Raw genomic sequence first — 20,760 nt, forward strand, 5'->3', positions numbered from 1 at the left:
TGTTAATTCATAGTTTTGATGCCTTCAGTGTGAATCTACAATTTTCATAGTCATGAAAATAAAGAAAATTCTTTTGGTCTGTACTGTGTATATATATATATATATATATATATATATATATATATATATATATATATTCTAACAGGGTATACATATTTGATTTAAATTGTGGGAGACCACATGTGGAGTAGTGTGTTCAGTTCAGGAGACCTCGGCCATACGAACGTCGGAGGCTGTGCTGCAAACCATCATTGCAGCCCACCGTGATCTGCTTGATGATAGGGCATTATACTATCGGGAAGCTCCTGATGAAACATTGCGAATTATAGTGTGCAACAAAGTTGAGCACCATCACCTGCACCTAGCCAGAGCAGCAATACTATGCTTTGAGAATTATATAGGCAAAGCTATAGTTGGATGAGATTTATCAAAACTGGTGTAAAGTAGAACTGGCTTAGTTGCCCATAGCAACCAGGTTCTACCTTTCATTTTCCAAAGAAGCTGTAAAAAATGAAAGGAGGAATCTAATTGGTTGCTATGGGCAACTAAGCCAGTTCTACTTTACACCAGTTTTGATAAATCTCCCCCAATATGTATGAAGGGAATGATACAGCTGAGGGAATTGTACAGGCATACACTTCCAATAGAGCACAGATCCAAGTGCAGCCCCCCTCAGGGATCGGGAGCAAGTCATAAAACCCTGGTGTTGATAAATGTCCCCACTAGTGTTTTAACAACCTTTTTGAATACCTTACATTTTATATAGGAAAGTATGTATTCCGTTGTAATGTCACTTGACATTACAATCTCTGTGATTTAGAAAATAAAATAAAATCGCCATGGACCCCAAAAAACACAACTCAAGTGTGAAAAAACTGTGCTGTATTCAATAATTCCCATAGACTTCCATTTAACTTCTGTAGCTGTGCTTTTTTCCATAGAAAAATGCATTACTGTGTGTGCGACACCATCTTTAGGATTTCTTCACACACAAATGGTGTTTTATTCCCGCCATAGAAGCAGATTTTTCCATACCATGTACATTTTTTTCCAAAACAAAAGCATGAATGGCTTGTTTTTCTTCTCTAAAAGCAGATAGAAAACCAGCTGGAAAAAACAACATTACTTAAAGGGAACCTGTCACCGGGATTTTATGTATAGAGCTGAGGACATGGTTTGCTAGATCGCCACTAGCACATCCGCTTTTATTGTGGGGGAAAAAAAAAAATTCATACATATGCAAATTAACCTGAGATGAGTCTGAGCTTGAAAATATGACTCTTCTCTGGTCACACAAGTAAGATATGACTCTCTTATGTTAATTTGCATAGAAGGCGGGAAGTACAAAAATGCATAATTCTTATTGAATTAGTCTGCAAATGAAATTAAAAGTGTCATTTATATGTTTAGGGTAACACAATGAACATGAAACGCTCAATGAGGGTAGCATAGTAGAGATGACAGGTTCCCTTTAAGATGCGGAGTTTAAAAAAAATATATATAAAAAAATACCAGAGAAAAAAATTTCAGTAGAAAACACTATATTAGGAACCAATATTTTCAACATACAAAGGTCTTTTCTGACCAATCGTAAGTTGAAACTAAACTCAACATACAATGCCTGAGACTCAGACCCAACCAATCCAGGCCACTTCTCTGGTAAAATAGTTGTATTAGTTGCTAGTTAGCCTCTATTCCTGACTGTTATGTGTAATGACTTGTTTTATCTGTCTTAGCTATCTGCTTATTTTTCTTCATTTTTTTCTTGGATCTCATCTTGGATGACATTTTGGGGCTTTGGAACCAATTACTCTACATACCATGGTTTCAAGATACAATGGTCGTCCTGGAACCAATAAATATTGTACCTTGAGGGACCACTGTATGTCTGACATTAGATGTTTTCCATAGACTTTAAGGTAACATTTGGACATCAAATGCTGAAAAACGCCACTAAAAACTTATGTGTGAATACACCCTAAACATAGTATTTGCTGGATCCCATGGGTGATTTTGTTGGGAAAATGGGGACCACTCAGATACTGTATATTGGCTGCAGTAGAAGGAACTAGTATTACAAGACAGTCTGAGAGGAGGACCTCCCCCTAGGATGTCCATATGCTCTACTAGTTCTTACAGTACAACCCTTTACATATATGTATGTTATCAAAATCAACAAACTTACGCTCTGCGGTCATGATCTATCCTGTTAATCTTTCCACCGATAAACACTCTGATCTTGCAGTCTTTCCACTTCTTTTTGGTAGTCAGCAAGTATGGAATTAGCAATGTCAATCCTGAGCAAGGGTGATAATGCATGAGTTACTAAAATGGAAGACAATCATGTGCTAGAGCCATCAATTAAAAATGTAGGACAGACAGGAGAAATGTGATAGCAGACAACACAAATCAGCCATGGTGTGCACAGAACAAAACAAAGGAGAAAAATTATGGAAAGTTTTATCTCCCTTTTCTGTCTAGGATGCATTCTCTACTTTAAAATCACATTACGACAGTATAGTGATTGTTGCATCTTCCTCCCACTTTAAGTTAATGTTATATGCTTTAACCCCTTAGGGACACAGCCTTTTTACACCTTAGGACCAGGCCATTTTTTGCAAATCTGACCAGTGTCACTTTAAGTGCTGATAACTTTAAAACGCTTTGACTTATCCAGGCCGTTCTGAGATTGTTTTTTCGTCACATATTGTACTTCATGACACTGGTAAAATGAAGTCAAAAATTATTATTTTTGCACAAAATAATACCTAATTTACAAAAAAAAATCAAAAATTTGCAAATTTCAAAGTTTCAGTTTCTCTACTTCTGTAATACATAGTAATACCCCCAAAAATTGTGATGATTTTACATTCCCCATATGTCTACTTCATGTTTGTAGCATTTTGGGAATGATATTTTATTTTTTGGGGATGTTACAAGGCTTAGAAGCAAATGTTGAAAATTTGGACCAGTTCAGGTTTGAAGTCATATTGTGAGGCTTAGATAATAGAAACCTCCCAAAAATGACCCCATCTAAGAAACTACACCCCTCAAGGTATTCAAAACTGATTTTACATACGTCGTTAACCCTTTAGGTGTTGCACAAGAGTTATTGGCAAATGGGGATGAAATTTGAGAATTTCATTTTTTTGTCTAATTTTCCATTTTAACCCATTTTTTCCACTAACAAAGCAAGGGTTAACAGCCAAACAAGACTGTATCTTTATTGCCCTGACTCTGCCGTTTACAGAAACACCCAATATGTGGCCGTAAACTACTGTATGGCCACACAGCGGGGCGTAGAGTGAAAGGTGCGCCGTTTGGTTTTTGGAAGCCAGATTTTGCTGGACTGGTTTTTTCACACCATGTCCCATTTGAAGCCCCCCTGATGCACCCCTAGAGTAGAAACTCCATAAAAGTGACCCCATCTAAGAAACTACACCCCTCAAGGTATTCAAAACTGATTTTACATACAATTTTAACCCTTTAGGTGTTGCACAAGATTTAATGGAAAATAGAGATACAATTTCCAAATTTCACTTTTTTGGCAGATTTTCCATTTTAATATTTTTTTTTCCAGTTACAAAGAAAGGGTTAACAGCCAAACAAAACTCATTATTCATGGCCCTAATTCTGTACTTTACAGAAACACCCCATATGTGGTCGTAAACTGCTGTACGGTCACACGGCAGGGCGCAGAAGGAAAGGAATGCCATACGGTTTTTGGAAGGCTGGATTTTGCTGGACTGGTTTTTTTGACACCTTGTCCCATTTGAAGCCCCCCTGATGCACCCCTAGAGTAGAAACTCTAAAAAAGTGACCCCATTTTAGAAACTACGGGATAGGGTGGCAGTTTTGTTGGTACTAGTTTAGGGTACATATGATTTTTGGTTGCTCTATATTACACTTTTTGTGCGGCAAGGTAACAAGAAATACCTTTTTAGCACAGTTTTTTTTTTTGTTATTTACAACATTCATCTGACAGGTTAGATCACGTGGTAATTTTATAGAGCAGGTTGTCACGGACGCGGCGATACATAATATGTATACAATTTTTTTATTTATGTAAGTTTTACACAATGATTTCATTTTTAAAACAAAAAAGTTTTAGTGTCTCCATAGTCTAAGAGCCATAATTGTTTCAGTTTTTGGGCGATTATCTTGAGTAGGGTCTCATTTTTTGCGGGATGAGATGACGGTTTGATTGGCACTATTTTGGGGTGCATATGATTTTTTGATCGCTTGCTATTGCACTTTTTGTGATGTAAGATGACAAAAAATTGCTTTTTTTACACCGTTTTAATTTTTATTTTTTTACGGTGGTCACCTGAGGGGTTAGGTCATGTGATATTTTTATAGAGCCGGTCCATACAGACGCGGCAATACCTAATATGTATACTTTTTTTAAAATTTATGTAAGTTTTACACAATGATTTCATTTTTGAAACAAAAAAAATTATGTTTTAGTGTTTTCATAGTCTAAGAGCCATAGTTTTTTCAGTTTTTGGGCGATTATCTTAAGTAGGGTCTCATTTTTTGCGGGATGAGATGACGGTTTGATTGTTACAATTTTGGCGACTTTTTTGATCACTTTTATTACCTTTTTTTGGGAAGTAAGGTGGGCAAAATTTCTATTTCATCATAGTTTTTATTTTTTTATTTTTATGGCGTTCACCGTTCGGGTAAAGTAACATGACCGTTTTATAGATCAGGTCGTTACGGACGCGGCGATACCAAACATGTGTAGGGAATTAAATTTTTTTAATTTTTAATCAGTGATAAATGTGTTTTTTGATTTTTACATTTCTTTCACTTTTTTTCACTTTTTTTTTTACCCAGACCCACTTGGTTCTTGAAGATCCAGTGGGTCTGATGTCTGTATAATACAGTACTGTACTCTATATAGGGTACTGCACTGTATTTTACTTACACTGAACAGATCTATGCTTTCAGCACAGATCTGTTCAGCACCATGGACAGCAGGACGCCTGAGCAGGCGTCCTGTTGCCATGGGAACCTTCCCCGTCTGCCACAACTTCGCAGACGGGGAAGGGTGAGGACTGGGGTGTCGGGGGGCTGTCTGGGGGCTCTCTCCCTCTCCCATCGGGGGGCTGCAAAGGCACAGCAGTCCCCCGATCGGAGAGGGAGGGAGCTCCCTGCGCTGTTAACCTTTTCCATACAGCGGTCCGTACGGACCGCTGTATGGAAAGGGTTAAACGGCTGACATTGCATCAACGATGTCAGCCGTTTATACCAGGGTGCCAGCAATGTGCTGGCACCCTGGTATACCCACTAGAAACCAACGATTATTCAAGGGGAGGCGGGCGGGGGATCGCGATCCCGCCTGCCGCACCGCCCGCCTCCCGCACCGCCCGCAACCCTCCCCCTGCACCACCCACCCACATAATATCATTCAGGGGTGCAGGGGGAGGAAGAACATATATATTCTGGGCATTGTAAAGTTTTTGATCCCCGCGGTCAGGGACCGCGGAGATCAGAAACGGCAAAAAGCGCATCAAACCGCAGGTCTGAATTGACCTGCGGTTTGTTGCGATCGCCGACATGGGGGGGTCACGGGACCCCCCCGCGCATTTAGCCTAGGTGCCTGCTCAATGATTTGTGCAGGCACCTTGTTCCGATCACTGCCAGCCGGGCGGCAGTGATCGGAACAACACATGACGTACCGGTACGTCATGTGTCCTTAAGTACCAGGGCATCATGACGTACCGGTACGTCATGTGTCCTGAAGAGGTTAATAGAAATGTTATCTTGCAATATAGTATTCATATATAGGATAGGCCAAGAATATTCGATAAATGGGAGTTTGACATCCGGCACCCTCACAGATCAGCTGTTTTAGGAGGCCATGGCTGTGAGTGCTGCAGCGTACATTGTATCACAGCCCCAGGCCCGTTCACGTCTATGGGACTGAGTTACCAATAGGTCATGTAACCGATAAATATGATATCACTAGCCTAGAAAGAGGCCACGATGGCCACCAGAGTGCTGTGGCCTCTTCAAACAGCTGATCAGCCAGGAGTTGGACCTCATCCAAATTATAACAAATAAAGAGTTGAAATATCTCGCTTTGCATGTAATGAGTCGCTCATATGTTAGTTTCACCTTTTAAGTTGCATTACTGAAATAAATGAACTTTGCACGGTATTCTTCAAGTTTCCCCTGTATACACACCGCCTGTAGGCATGCATCCGCAGTGACATCCCGGTAGTTTGGCTGACTACCACTCAACGTGTAACAGGAATGTAACTACAGTTTTTGCCACACAATTATAAAACTGACATGACTCAAGCCTTCCTCCACTTGACAGCACTGACCAAAAGAGATTGCATAAAAACAAAAAATCAATTTTATGCACAAGCTTCATAGCCTATGCTAGGAAGCACAGAAAGACTCCAGCTTCAAATCGACAAAAGCAGTCAAATTTATCCTCAGGGAGTAACATTGTAAAGAAGGTCAAAACTGCACAGCGGCTGAATATAAACCAAATGGTCATCAGCAGCAGATAACTTCCCCACTGGACTATTTGTTCCAGGGCCAAGATCTACAAAGCCTGCTGAGCATTAAAGGGTCACTGCGCTTTCAGAAAACGTTTGAGGTGTTACAGGGGCATATCAAAAGTTTTGATCAGTGGGGGTATGAGCACCGAGACTCCCGACGATCTCTAGAATGAGGGGAGAGAAGCGATCACCTGTATATGATTTACAGTAATGTACACAAGTACATACAATAGAATCTGGTAAATCTAGGGCAATATGGCAACTTTAGTATTACGACATCGCAAGTGCGGATTTTGAATTTGACCATGTTTGACATGACAGGTCCCAAAACATTCAAACCTGCTGGATTTTTGATTGCAGGTTACATGCAATTTTATCAGTCTAGACTTAGTATTTTTTTTCTGTATAATGGGTGTTGCAAATACTAAACCGTGATAATACTCCTTAGACAATACGTCATAGCTGTGGGACTTACTGTCGCATGGCCAGGGTAGCCGTGCAGTCCTAGCCTACAGCAAACATCTTTGTGTTGTCTGACAATAATATTATAATAACAGCATAGTCATTTTGGTGTATAGTCCATATGACTGGCACTACCTCCATCATCAAAGAGCCACCACACATCAATAGTGCTTTTGCCTTGCGTCTTCTGGAACTGCAAGCTGGCATCCAAAAGTCTCTGGTCTGCAGAGTTCAGAGCAACGCCTTGACCTTTAGAGTCTGCAGAAAGAAGCAACATTTTAATAACGTCGAATAACGTTGTATGCAGAGATCTATTTAAAAAAGGAGTAAAATTTTGGGGAAAAATTTTTTCGATCACACCATCCGTCATACATCTTGACCTAGCCAGAAGGTTGACAAATAAGCAGCCATATTAAAGGCTTTTCTACTTTAGAAGGTCAGTCGAGCCAGCTGGACACAGAATTGTTCTCCAAGACGACAATCTACATTTCCTACCATCATCTGGAATCCGCTACCCTTCAGCACTGGCTAAATAAAAGCAGTTTAATACTATAACAGTTCTGGAGGATGAGTGCAGCTGATGTGACTGCAAATAGTCAGCTTCATCAGCTAATGGATTGTGTAGACATACTGGTAGGTTCCAGGAGCATTAGTAATTCTAATGGTGGTAGCCGCCTTTATCGATTATGCTAGGGAACTGAATTATCAGCAATTAACTCATAACCTTAGAAGAACTGTATCATCTTCAAGAGTTTCCTAACATATGACATTAAGGGAATCTGCCACCAGTTTTCTGATGCTCTGAGGGCAGCATAAACGGATGAGAAAGACCCTGACTGCAGTGTCACTTACAATTTTTTGGGCCCAGTTATTTTCTTTAACAAAATCAGTCATGTTGAACATGGGCTGCAGTTATATTACATAGCAGAATGAGCTGAACAGAATAATATATAGTTGTATGGGAAAAGGCTCTATATAAGGGTACTTTCACACTAGCGGTTTTCTTTTCCGGCACCGAGTTCCATCAAAGGGCTCAATGCTGGAAAAGAACCGATCAGTTATATCCCTATTCAGTCTGAATGGAGAGCAATCCGTTCAGGATGCATCAGGATGTCTTCAGTTCAGTCTTCTTGACTGATCAGGCAAAAGATAAAACCGCAGCATGCTACGGTTTTATCTCCGGCCCAAAAAACGGAAGACTTGCCTGAATGCCGGATCTGGCATTTTTTTCCATAGGAATGTATTAGTGCCGGATACGGCATTCAAAATACCGGAATGCCGGATCCGTCCTTCCAGTCTGCGCATGCGCAGAAAAATAGGGTGAAAAAAATAAAAAAAATGCCGGAAAGAGATATCCGGCATTTCAATACCTTTTTTTTCCAAGACTGATCAGGATCCTGATCAGTCTTACAAAAGCCATCAGTTGGCATACGTTTTTCCGGATCCTGCAGGCAGTTCCGGCGACGGAACTGCTTGCCGTATTCACTCTGCTGCAAGTGTAAAAGTAGCCTAACCTGGAGCTGAGGACATGGGTTGCTAGATGGCCGCTAGCACATCCGCAATACCCAGTCCCCATAGCTCTGTGTGCTTTTATTGTGTTAAAAAAAAAAAAAAAAAAGAGGTTCCCTCTAATGTATGCTCATTCTGGGCTTTGACCTCAAGGAGGAGATCCCATCAGTGATTGACAGCCTTCCTCTAGGTCGGTGCATACAAAGATAGCCGTCAGTCACTCTGCTCCTCCTCTATAACATGCTGCTTAATTTTCATGCATTTTCGTGGTGCCAGGTTCTCATTAAAATCCTTATTGAACAGCTCCATTGGGAGTGGAAAGTTGGAGTCTGCTTAATACAGGGCACCAGCTTGGGAGTCCTCATATTTTTGAGCTCCTGCCGCATAGACACTGTTAATGGAAGGGGAGGTGCAGCTCTCACCAGGTATTTTCATAAAATGACTGGACTAAAATGAGTAAGTGACCCGGCATTTCAATCAGAGTCTGTCGCCAGTTTATTGCCCTGTTATTATAAGGCAGCATAAAACTGATGACATATTCCCTTTAAGCATTATATTAGGAATCACTTGAAGATGTTTCTAAGGCCAGCAGTTCTTTTAAGATTACCAGGAACAAGTGCTGATCATTCAGTTCCCAAAGATAATTGATAATGGTGGCCACCACTAGGACAGCATAAAACTGGTGACAGATGCCCTTTTAATTCTCTGTACAGAATTAGAAACACATGGCTGCTTTCTTTCAGATACGTTGCTAAAACCTGTCCGTGCGCTGCGTCTGGTATTGCAGTTCAGCTCTATTGAACTTTCGTAGGTAATGGCTATAGAGTTACCTTTTCTGATGACATCCCTTAGAGATGGGCAGCACCACAGCTTACTGGTTAGCAATGTTGCATTGCAGAGCTGGATCAAAATCCACCCAAGGGTAATATCTACAAGGAGTTTGGATATCCTCCCCATGTTTGCACGAGTCAGTTCAGGTTTCCTACATAAAAGATGGGTCTCTTTCTTTGGGAGATACCTCTGTGCATATTATTTTCCAATGGGGCATTGCTACTAAGTCTCCATACCCAGTTGGTAATGTTAAAGGAGTTTTGTCACTTCAGCAAATGACATTTATCATGTAGAGAAAGTTAATACAAGCAACTTCCTAATGAATTGTGATTGTCCATATTGCCTCCTTTACTGGCTTGATTCATTTTTCCATCACATTATACACTGCTCTTTTCCAGGGGTTATGACCACCCTGAAATCCAGCAGTGGTGGATGTACTTGCACACTATAGAAAAAGGCACCAGCCTCCCTAGTGGCTGGTACCACGGGAAAGCGCACAGGCCTGGAACTTTTTCCTATAGTGTGCAAGCACGACCACCACTGCTGCAACAATGGATACGCACAGGGTATAATGAGATTGAGTAGTCATGTGTACGTGATTAATGCCATTTGCTGACGTGAGACAACCTCTTTAAAAGGAGCACCAGTACCTCCCCCTAAGCTGTAACCAGTAGGTTAAATGAAATGGAGAATGATTCGCTTAGTGTGGACAGTGATCAATGTAAGCCAAGACAATCTCTGTACAGCGCTGTAGAATAAGGCTTATTTCACACTGTCAGATCCGTCCCTGCCGGGCGCAGCCACGCGCTGCCAGCATTCCGTCCGGCCCCATTCACTATAATGGGGGCAGGTGAACCCTGCCAGCCACAACCCAACAAATATGCCGAAGAGCGACCGGAAAAATACCTCTGCGTGCACACAAATGTGAAACAAGCCTAAGCTGGCGCTATATATACAGTAAATAATACGCCCACACAAGTCCTCATAGTTATATACATGTTCAGTCTTTTTGAAGTAACTTAGATGTGAAGAATTTCAAATCTAGTTGAAACAAGCATGAATTATACAAAAGATATCAAATTCAACTTGCTTGCAGTATAAATGACACAAATAACATGAGAATGTCTGAAGATAAGCCTTCTCACAGAAAGTCACACAAAAGTTAGAAAGAGTGGAAGAACTATAAGCTGGAAAAAGAACAGTTCAAGATTAAGGAGTTACAGAGCATTAAAGATTCTTCCCAAATCTATTTCCCACAAATAACATTTGGTAATAAATGTACGATTGCTGGGGGTCTCTCTGCTGGGACCTCACGGTCAATAGAACAAAGATCTCCAGTCCCCCATTTCTGTGGCAAGGAGAAGTTGAATGGACTGGTGGTCATGCATTCAGGCTCCTTTTAAAGTGTAAGGGACTGATGGAAAACACTCAACCCCTGTTCTAGTGATCACGGGTGTCCCGGCAATCATACATTGATTAGCTATTCAGTGGATAAGTCTCTAGATGTATTTTTAAGGGCCTTTTGTACATCAGGTATGTTTTAGCCTCTACGGTATTTCATGATCAGAAAAGGAAAGATGAAAGAAACAAGACAGTACAAAAAAGAAGGAAGCTGGAAAAGAACCAAAGACAAAATTAAGGATGGCACAAAAAAAAAAAAAATATGATAATGCCTGCCTTTTTTCAACAGAGGTTGTGTAGTTTGTGCCTTTCCATCGTCTTCCTCATCTGGATATTATTTAAAAAGAAACATGAAAGTCAATGTTAATTGTGTTAACAGTCAGTGGAAATTATGAGAAAACAACTAAAAAAAATAAAAATTTAAATAAAGCACACAACATAAAGGCTACTGCACTAACCAAAACATACAGGTACTGTAGCAAATGTCTGAATCACATTTTTCTACAATGTACAGATGAAAACGAAATGATTGACTGAACAGCAAGGACTCATTTTCTGGGCTGGTGCTACAAGTCAACATTACACAACTACAGATCAGAAGAGTGTTCTGACCCAAGTGTGGAAATACTGATGTTCTAGAAACTATTCCCTCTTAGCCTGGTACTGATCCCAAAAGGGATGGGGATTGCCAAACAACTAGAATTGGTTTAATAGATAATAAGACTCGTGGAATAGCAAAACTTTATGTCATGTTTTCTGTAGAATATTAGCTGTGTACCTGCTAATTTTCCACCACAGTTCCCACAGAATTTGGATAAACCCATCAAAAATAAAGCATAAAATGGTTCCAATGTGATTTATACCTTTCCTCATCACTGGACTGGTGTCACTGGAGAAAGGCTTTGAAGACTCTGCCTTTTTACTATAGTCTACGTTCACCACTACATCTTTGGTGCCTGGAGACTTCTCTTGTGATGACAGCAGCTCCTCTGGAGAAGAAAAGAAACACCACATGAGCTTGAATAAGTAAAGAGGACTTTGTTAAATCCGAGTGACCCCCATTGACATCAGATGAGAAGTAAATAAAGTGCCTACAAAAGGAAAATAGAACCTTCTGCTTTCCCATTTATCCGAGGTCTGAAACACCACAAACCTTTCTACTAACAGGCCTATATTTTTCCTTCATACATACTAACAATGTACGCACTACTACCATAGCAGATGCAGTAGAGATTAGTAAATCCCCAACTTGGTGCAAGTTTGGAATAAAATCTGGGCCACTGCGTTCTGAAGCCACGATGACATCCACAGACTCAGGCAGCTATTGACCAGACACCATTGATTTCCACTCAGACAAGCTAAAGAGATTTGTAGTAATTAAGATTTCAATTAAAAAATGCTCCCAGGACAAACCAGAGCATAGCAGGAGCTAAAATAGTCACACATTCTGCCCCTGATCTCGACATGGTGTGTTCATCTGCACTAAAAGTCGTGCAAAGAGCAAAGTTCAACCAGTCTGGTTACATTATCGCCAAGGATTGTGAAATGGGTAGGTGTCTAAGGCTACTTTCACACTAGCGTTGTTTGCGGATCCGTCATGGATCTGCAAAAACGCTTCCGTTACAATAATACAACCGCATGTATCCGTCATGAACGGATCCGGTTGTATTATGTCTTATATAGCCATAACGGATCTGTCTTGAACACCATTGAAAGTCAATGGGGGACGGATCCGTTTTCTATTGTGCCAGATTGTGTCAGAGAAAACGGATCTGACCCTATTGACTTACATTGTGTGCCAGGACGGATCCCTTTGGTTCCGCTTAGTCAGGCGGACAGCAAAACGCCGCAGGCAGTGTTTTCGTGTCTGCCTCCAGAGTGGAATGTTTACTGAACGGAGGCAAACTGATGCATTCTGAGCAGATTCTTTCCATTCAGAATGCATTAGGGCAAAACTGATCCGTTTTGGACCGCTTGTGAGAGCCCTGAACGGATCTCACAAATGGAAAGCCAAAATGCGACTGTGAAAGTAGCCTTAGATCGACAGATAAGATAAACCTTCCTTAGTATAGATTTGCAGGGGGAACAATATCCTGCACTTTCTGAAGAAAAAAAGACAATGAAAAAAAAAACCAAGGAGAGATTCTATTCGCATACCAACACTAACCAACAGGAAATTCTTTTCTTCTCCTCCTGAGCTATAAATTAGGCTGGTAAAGAGAAATATTCCTGCAGGAAATTCTACTACATAATGTGCAGGCTGTGAGTCATCAATCTCTCTACTCATGTCTTGGTGCATCCTCATAAATGCTGTATCCTCGGCCCATTAAGTGAATACATAAGCATGGCCTACTTTATGTCTAGTGATAGAATAACCAATTATCCATCTCCAAGAAATAACCTCCCTATATAATCACATTTCTAGTGACAGTACCATAATAAGCAGCCAACTGAAACCAGTCTGTCCGGGAATGGTGTCTGACAAGGTTCAGGCTCATATGTCAATTCAAAACGGTCCCAATGTCAAACATAACATTGAAATTGCAACACCAAGAAGGAAAAGTTGTGGAATTATGGAAATCACAGGATCAGACAGACATGTTAATGATAAGTAAATGATAAAAAATAAAATTAAAAACATCTTTATTTATTCAGTATTGAGTATGAGTGCAAGCCGGAAAATAAAAATAAAATAAAAATAAATCAATCACACACTTCCACAACTTGGCATGCTATTGGTGATGTTATTAATAGTTGCCTGAAGAATGTTCTTCCATGCTGAATGCAACTGGGCACACAAATCATCAAGATCCATTGTTCGCAGATCCCTTTACAATTGCATACCAATGAAGCCTGGAGGCGCTGCAGTCATGATCACATGTTTAAGACACAAAGGCAGTAAAACGACCCCTGGCGTTGTCCTGTTGAAAAATTTCTACAGGAACACTATGGATAAATGGCCACACCACTAATTCCACGATCAAATAACTTTAAAGCCGAGCTGTTAGTGTACATCAAATGAAGACTTAGTGGGGTCTATCTACCGTACATCATGCCACCATACACCATAATCCTGGGTGTAAGGACCGGCGTGACATTGCTTTCTTCATGGTGTTGCCCACATGGCCTCCATACCAATCTTTAGCCATCATTGCATTCGAGTCAAAACTGTGACTCATCACTGAAAAGGATAGACCTCCATTGCCGACTTACTGTGCTACCTTGATAGCCTTTGAGAGTTGTGGCGTGAAGTCAGTGGAACACCTGTAACTGGACTTCTGTCTCGTTTTTTAAATGTAGTGCAAACGTCTTTTGATGGTTTGTGCAGACTCTGTTTGCTGCCCCAGGCTTGGCATGTGACATCCAATTTCATTTGCAGTATACAATGGATGACTACGCTCCATTCTTGATCAATTCGTGCAGAGGTTCTCCTCGGTGCACATTTTGCTGTCATTCCAGTTTGCCATTTTTCTCCCAACCACCTGGACATGCAATGATGAAGAGTGCCGACATCTTGGCCTAGGCAAGTAGCGATAAACCAAGGTCTCTCATCTCAAGGATTCTGTCCCTATCAGTTTGCGATAACTGGCACGTCAGGAAACAGGAGGCACAGCATCATCACCCCACACTGTTTGAAACCTCAAAAATCTGATCATGTCGTGTGGGGTGATAATGCAGTGCCTCCTGTTTGCTGTCGTGCCAGTTATTGCAAATTGATAGGGACAGAATCCTTGAGCCGAGAGACCCTTGGTTTATCGCTACTTGCCTAGGCCAAAACCTCAAGAATCAGATCATGTGGCAAAAAAAAACAAAAAAAAACGTTTCTTTCAATCTCGCTTTTATGCCCCTCTCACATGCCACAAATTGGAGAAAGGTCCTTGAAAATCCGATCTGCAAATGTAAGAAAATCCTGCTACTTCCTCAATTTGCATAACCTTATAGCTTGTCCTTCTTGATGCTGCAATTTCAATAATGAGACCTGCAATATTTTTTTTTATATCCCATATGGGCTTCTTGAAAAATGGATGGTAGGTATTTTAGCTCTATGTCTGCCATGACAAAGTCACAGCTCTATCTCAGCCTCCTTGGCATGGAAAGAATGCTGCAAATCATATGTTAAGACTAGGCCTATGGAGAAACAACTATCACCACCAAGAAGGCAGTAACATCAATAATATATGAAAGTGCCTTATTAGAGCTTATAGAGAGCATCTTGGAGAAGTGATTGCCAATGCCACATGTGCTTAGTTGACACAAAGGTGAGTCAGCAAGATGCTGAATTTTCATAAAGAAATTCTCAAATTTTGCAGCTTACACACTGCCCACTGAGCCTTATAAATGGCTGAAAGGTCTTGTTCTACAGCCTTTTTTTCCAGCAGTTATTGCATTATAATCACAGGCAGAATTAAAATGACAAGTAAACTATTTAGATTGGGAGCTCCACTGAGACAGTGTGATGCTAGTGTCACACACTAATATATATATATATATATATATATATACACACATACACACACACACACACACACACATATATATATATATACGACCCTTGTGCCCTTGTTTCAGACTTCAAACCGCACCAGCAGTGTGAAGTCTGAATCGCAGTGCGGACCCATTGACTTCAAGAAGATGTTTCGGGGTCCGTGCCGCAAAAGGGAAAAGATCTTACAGATCGCTGACCCATTGAAGTCATTGGGTCCACACTGGGATGTGGCGTTTACACGGTCAGTGCCAGTGTTTTGCAGACCCACAGTTGGCGGTCAGCAACACTGGCACGGCGGTCCATGGTCATGTGAATGGGGCCTAACTAGACTTTTCTGCCATTTTTTATGTGATGTTGAGGACACCAAATCCATAGAACAGTGTGACCACAAATAATCTGAGCAGTGCAGAAACACTGAAACACGAAGTCGCACAAGTTGCTCTTTGTAGGCCCGATTTAGGAGACAAACACGTAGCAGAATAATAAGTGAATCATCAAACGTCTTCCTGGAAAAGCAGGCACAGTCGTCCAGATCAGACAATGATAGCTATAGGGAAAAACTTGCATGGTTTCTACATCATATCACGCCCATAAAACGGTCACTGCAGCCTTTTGAACACACACAATAGCTATTCTAGCCGGAAACTAGTCTTTCCTGTGGTATTTCATTCATCTATAAATAAGCCACAGATGCAGCTGCTCGTAAAGAAATCCCAGTGGATAACTATTTGCCAGGAATAAAAGAAAATGCCATAGAACTATAAATGTGTAAAGGGGCTTTTCTCTTAAACAGCTGTAGGCCTAGATTCCACATATGCAACCAGTTTTCATTATCAATTGTCTTGCAAAAAAAAACTAAAAACGCAAGTCACTAAAAAGCTGGGTAAGGCTACTTTCACACTTGCATAGTTAATTCCGGTATTGAGATTCGGTAGATTAATTAAATGGATCCATTTTGATTTTGCACATCAGGATGCATCTGATCCATTAGGATGCGGTTGTGTGAAATCACAACTGGGAAAAAAAAAAAAAAGGAAAAAAGGGATCCTTCAGTAAATGCATTGAAAGTCAGTTGGTGACTGATCCGGTTTTTTTAGGCTCCTAAAAATCACATCCGTCACCATTAACATATTGTTTTGAGTGCCGGATCTGTTTTTTTCTTCTGTTTTTATGAACAGACACAAAACCGCATCTTGCAGCGGTTTTGTATCCGGTCACAAAACAGAATTCTGCTGGAACTGAAGACATCCTGAACAGATCTCTTTCCATTCAGAATGCACGGGGACCAAACGGACACATTTTTTCCAGGACATCCTCCATGACAGCCCCACATGGAGAAGGTCTCCCCGCCCACTATTGGGACAGGAACAAAGAGGTTCAGAGAGGGGACAGAGAGGGTTCCCTGAACCTGGATACTGGCACGGGTTGGATCAGGGGGCATGTTCCTTTTCTTCCCTCTCCCGCTAAGGTGCCATGCTAAAACCCTCTAAACTGGGGGTCCCTTAGCTGTTTCCCCAGCCCCTCCAGTACCTGATGGCCAAGTGGCTATAGAAAGGTAGAGTCCAAGTAGGCCGTGGGCTGGGGAGTTGGTTGCCGTAACCCCGGAGGGGCTGTGGGCACCAGGCTTCCTACTCCTCACTAACAGACACCGGGACTGCGCACGCGGCGCAGGGCGTCTGACGTAATTTGACTCTCCTAGTATGAGTCCTGGAAGGAAGAACAGAGGCCTGGCGGCAACAGGAGGGGTAAGTGCAGGTGGTATTTAAACCTCAGGGGAGCCAGCATTAGGGTCCCCATATTATGGATACCTCAGCTATCCGCAGAGAGCAATCCCCAGAGCCTCCTGTGCAGTGACATGTAAGTAAATATCTTAGAGTAATTACCAACTAAGTTTGTGCAAAAAATAAAAAATAACACAGAAAACGACAAACTTCCCCAGTGAACAAGTCCCTGTTCACGTAAAACTAAACTGTCACAGGATATTCCATTTTCCCACTCATCTCAGCACTGTAGTTTCCCTTGTGAACTCACCCTAAGGGTTTATGCTTATGCATACACAGAAAAAAGGACAATCTCTCTGCCAAGTTCTTTTCATTTCTGACAAGACTGCCTCTCATCAGAGACAACCCCTTTCAAAAAGCAGATGCTGAGGAGTTTAGCTTATGGCCGTGGGCCCTCCTTCTAGCACCCCTGTGAAGCAGCAGATAATGGCTGCTCATGTAATACAAAGAAGGCTTGAATCCACCAGAACTGGAGCAGGTCATACAGATAAGATCTCTGGTCGGGAACATAGATGGCAAAATAGGGCCTACGGATGGAGGTTGTGTTTATGAGACAACCCCTCTAAATCTTCAACACAACCTAAGAGGGTTATTCCAGCTTTAGAAAACAAAACCAAAAACCCACTTGCCTCCTCCAATCCTATTGGTTCCAGCACAGAAGGCTCCTCTCCAAGATGCTTCCGGTTCTTGGTCTGTACACTTGCAGACGGGATCATGTGCACAGCTGTGGCCAATCACTGCTGGGTTACGTGCCGCTGATGGACACATCACAACTGAGTCCAGTGACTGGCCAGAGCGGTGCAAATGACCCCCAGCCACATGTCTACAGAGCTGGGAAATGAAGCCTCTCAGAAAGGTGCCTCTGCACTGGAAAAGTGTTAGTGTGTCATTAAATAGGTTTGTCACGTTAATAAAATCTGTGTTATAGGTGAATATGGTGACTGCTGATGGAGGGGCATGTGACCAGAAAATTCACTCAGCATCCTCCACTGTGTCTGTGAGATTACCGGCGTACAGAACCTGCGCAGGCGCTGATGACAGGTGAGGCAGAAAGACTAGTCCCGTGACTCTCCACCTGCAGCCATTTTAAAAGGGTTGTATCACAGAACACATTCTACATTTTTCAAACCAGCACCTGGATCTGAATACTTTTGTAATTGCATGCAATTAATAATTTTATAACCAGTGAGTAAATGTATCTATACAGTGCCACCTGCAGTTTTGCTCTTTTCCTTATTTTTTGGGCCGTCACATACACTCAGTTTTGATCTTCACCTGCCACCATTTATATGTTCTGTTAGAGGGAGAGTGCTGTGGCAGAAAGGACACACCTGCCAGGCTGAAGATAATCTGGAGCTCTCCGGACCCATGTGTAGACCCCTTTAATACATTCGCACCACATCTGAACGTATGCCGTATTACATTTGGCTTAATTGTGTGGAATGTTTTTGATGTCAGAATACTTAGAACACTTGTAACACTTTCATATGTACTTCTACAGTGCACATAGTTTCACCATGTAGACGCTTAGCACAAACAGCTGAGGACACACGGCAGTGAAAGGGTAGGCGAACATATCTGCCACGTCACACATTCCCGCCATTGTCTACTCGTTAGAGAGAGAAGGTAACATTTACAGTTTGTGCTGTCAGTCAGCAAAGTCTTTGTGAACCAATTCCACCCTGCCCTGCAATGAGTAACCCTCCGCTCTGCTGCTGTCGTACAGTCCTACGCCAGAAGGGCGTGGTGAAAACCCTTCAATGAGAGCACGTCCTGTCACACCTCCGTCTGACATCCCCGTCATGATCTTTGTGGTATTCTTGTCTCTACATGTCAAGACATTAGGAAAGTTTCTAGCAGCTATTTGATCAAGTCATAAACATGGTATTTGCTGGAGGGAAGGGAGAACTGAACAAACGTTTAAGCCATGAGATGCCCCAAGAATTTATCACTGATGAATAGGAGCTGAAACGATGGATAAGGGTCCATTCACACATCCGTGTGTGTTTTGTGGATCCGCAAAACACGGACAGCGGCAATGTGCGTTCCGCATTTGCCAGCACAAATAGAATATGCCTATTCTTGTCCACAATTGCAGACAAGAATAGGACATGTTCTATTTTTTTCGAGAACGGGATTGCAGACCCGGAAGTGCAGGTCCGCAATTCCGTATCCGGGCAGCACACGGTGCTGCCCCATAAAAATGAATGGGTCTGCAATTCCGTTCCGCAAAATGCGGAACGAAATTGCGGACGTGTGAATGGACCCTAATAGAGTCGAGATCACATTTTTTTTTTTTTATATGGTCCTCTTTTGCATGTATGTTTTAGTCATCACATAGCCGCAGCCAGGTTATAATATAAGGTGTAAACAAGCATAAAAAAAAAAAAAGGAAGAGATCCCAGAATATTTTTAAGGTCCTGTTCAGATCATGCCAGCAGCCTCTCTCAAGCTGGTGGACCAAACATTTATACCAGTCTCGTCAATTCAGACAGGCGATATCGCTGGGCAATGATGGGTAATGGGCGTTCCCCGTCACTGGCCGCTTGTTAGGCATGTATGGAATTTTGCCATAGTCTTCTACATTCTATATAACAGCAGTAATAAATAAAAGCATACCACGCGATATTCATTTTTTTTCGTACAATCGGACTCTATGGGTAATATAACCCACTGTATCACTAGACAGTGGAATATGTCACAGACCTCCATTAAAAAGGTACACGTCGGGAGCTTTTCCCAAAGTATACATTAAATGGAGGCCATTACTGTTAACGTGGACAGGGCCTAACAAGAACTTCTCTATCCTAACGGCCTGTGGATAATTTCTGTACAGTGTACTTGGTTTATCACATATCAGACTTCCATACCTTGACCTTGGAGATGAGAAATATCTAGACCTTCTCTCAGACGAATCACAACTACACCATACTGGAAATCAAAAGCATCACTGCAGCAAAGAAATGGAAAAAAAACAAAAGGTTTAAAATACGTTTGGAGTAAGTACAATGCACTCGGCTCGTTTTGTTAATATCTTTACACGAACTACTCATTCGGCCACAGTAGACCTTCTTGCTGCATTACTGATGCCTCCAACAGAGCGCGGGTACAGAAAAATGAAAGGGTACCGTTTTATCCAACTGGATGGACTAACTGTTAGTGGATGTCCAGGTGGATATTAACCCCTTCAAGCATTATCACGTACATGTACATGATAATGTGTAAGGGACTGTATGCTGGGAGTGGGCTGCTATGCTGAGCCTGCTCTATACATAGCGGAGGCCAGCTGTACGGCAGCGACGCTGAACCCAGTCATTTAACCCCTCACATGCCACAGGCAATAGTAATCGCAGCATCTGTGGAATTAGGCAGAGGGAGGGGGCTCTGTCTTCTGATCAGCCCCCTGTAGTAAAATGCAGTGTGAGGCTCTAAGTGGTCACCACGGCAGCCTAGGGCCTGCTGAAGGTTACCACATAAATGTATAAGAATACCACAGCACTCAAATGATGCTTGAGTATGTCTTTGTTTTATTAAAGGCACTCCAAAACAGACAAAATTATAGGCGAACACTAGTGTTTTTCGGTCTAACCATAGACCTTGCCCACGGCCATGTGGTATGTAGAGGAGTAACCATGGCGTCAGAACTAACGAGAATAAAGCATCCTGCATGATGAAATGCCAACTGTTCCCAGGCCTGTCATGGGTCTCCATTATAAGACAAGCGATCAGAAGATCACAGGTTCTAGCCCCCTAAGGGGGCTAAAAATTATGT

The 20,760-nt window shown here is 41.9% G+C and overlaps 1 protein-coding gene across 1 annotated transcript in view; it reads right to left on the reverse strand.

Annotated features, from left to right (window-relative positions):
* Window positions 1–20,760, reverse strand: part of SLC12A2 (solute carrier family 12 member 2) — a 129,741-nt gene that overhangs the window by 18,769 nt on the left and 90,212 nt on the right. Inside the window, exons 20-24 of the mRNA XM_044275861.1 lie at window positions 19,859–19,938; window positions 11,585–11,710; window positions 10,998–11,048; window positions 7,116–7,238; window positions 2,186–2,297 (exon numbers count right to left, since the gene is read on the reverse strand). Of these exons, the coding sequence (XP_044131796.1) occupies window positions 2,186–2,297; window positions 7,116–7,238; window positions 10,998–11,048; window positions 11,585–11,710; window positions 19,859–19,938 (492 nt within the window). The remainder of the gene's footprint in view (window positions 1–2,185; window positions 2,298–7,115; window positions 7,239–10,997; window positions 11,049–11,584; window positions 11,711–19,858; window positions 19,939–20,760) is intronic.

Source organism: Bufo gargarizans, chromosome 1, assembly GCF_014858855.1.
Source record: "Bufo gargarizans isolate SCDJY-AF-19 chromosome 1, ASM1485885v1, whole genome shotgun sequence".
NCBI classification, from domain to species: Eukaryota; Metazoa; Chordata; class Amphibia; order Anura; family Bufonidae; genus Bufo; species Bufo gargarizans.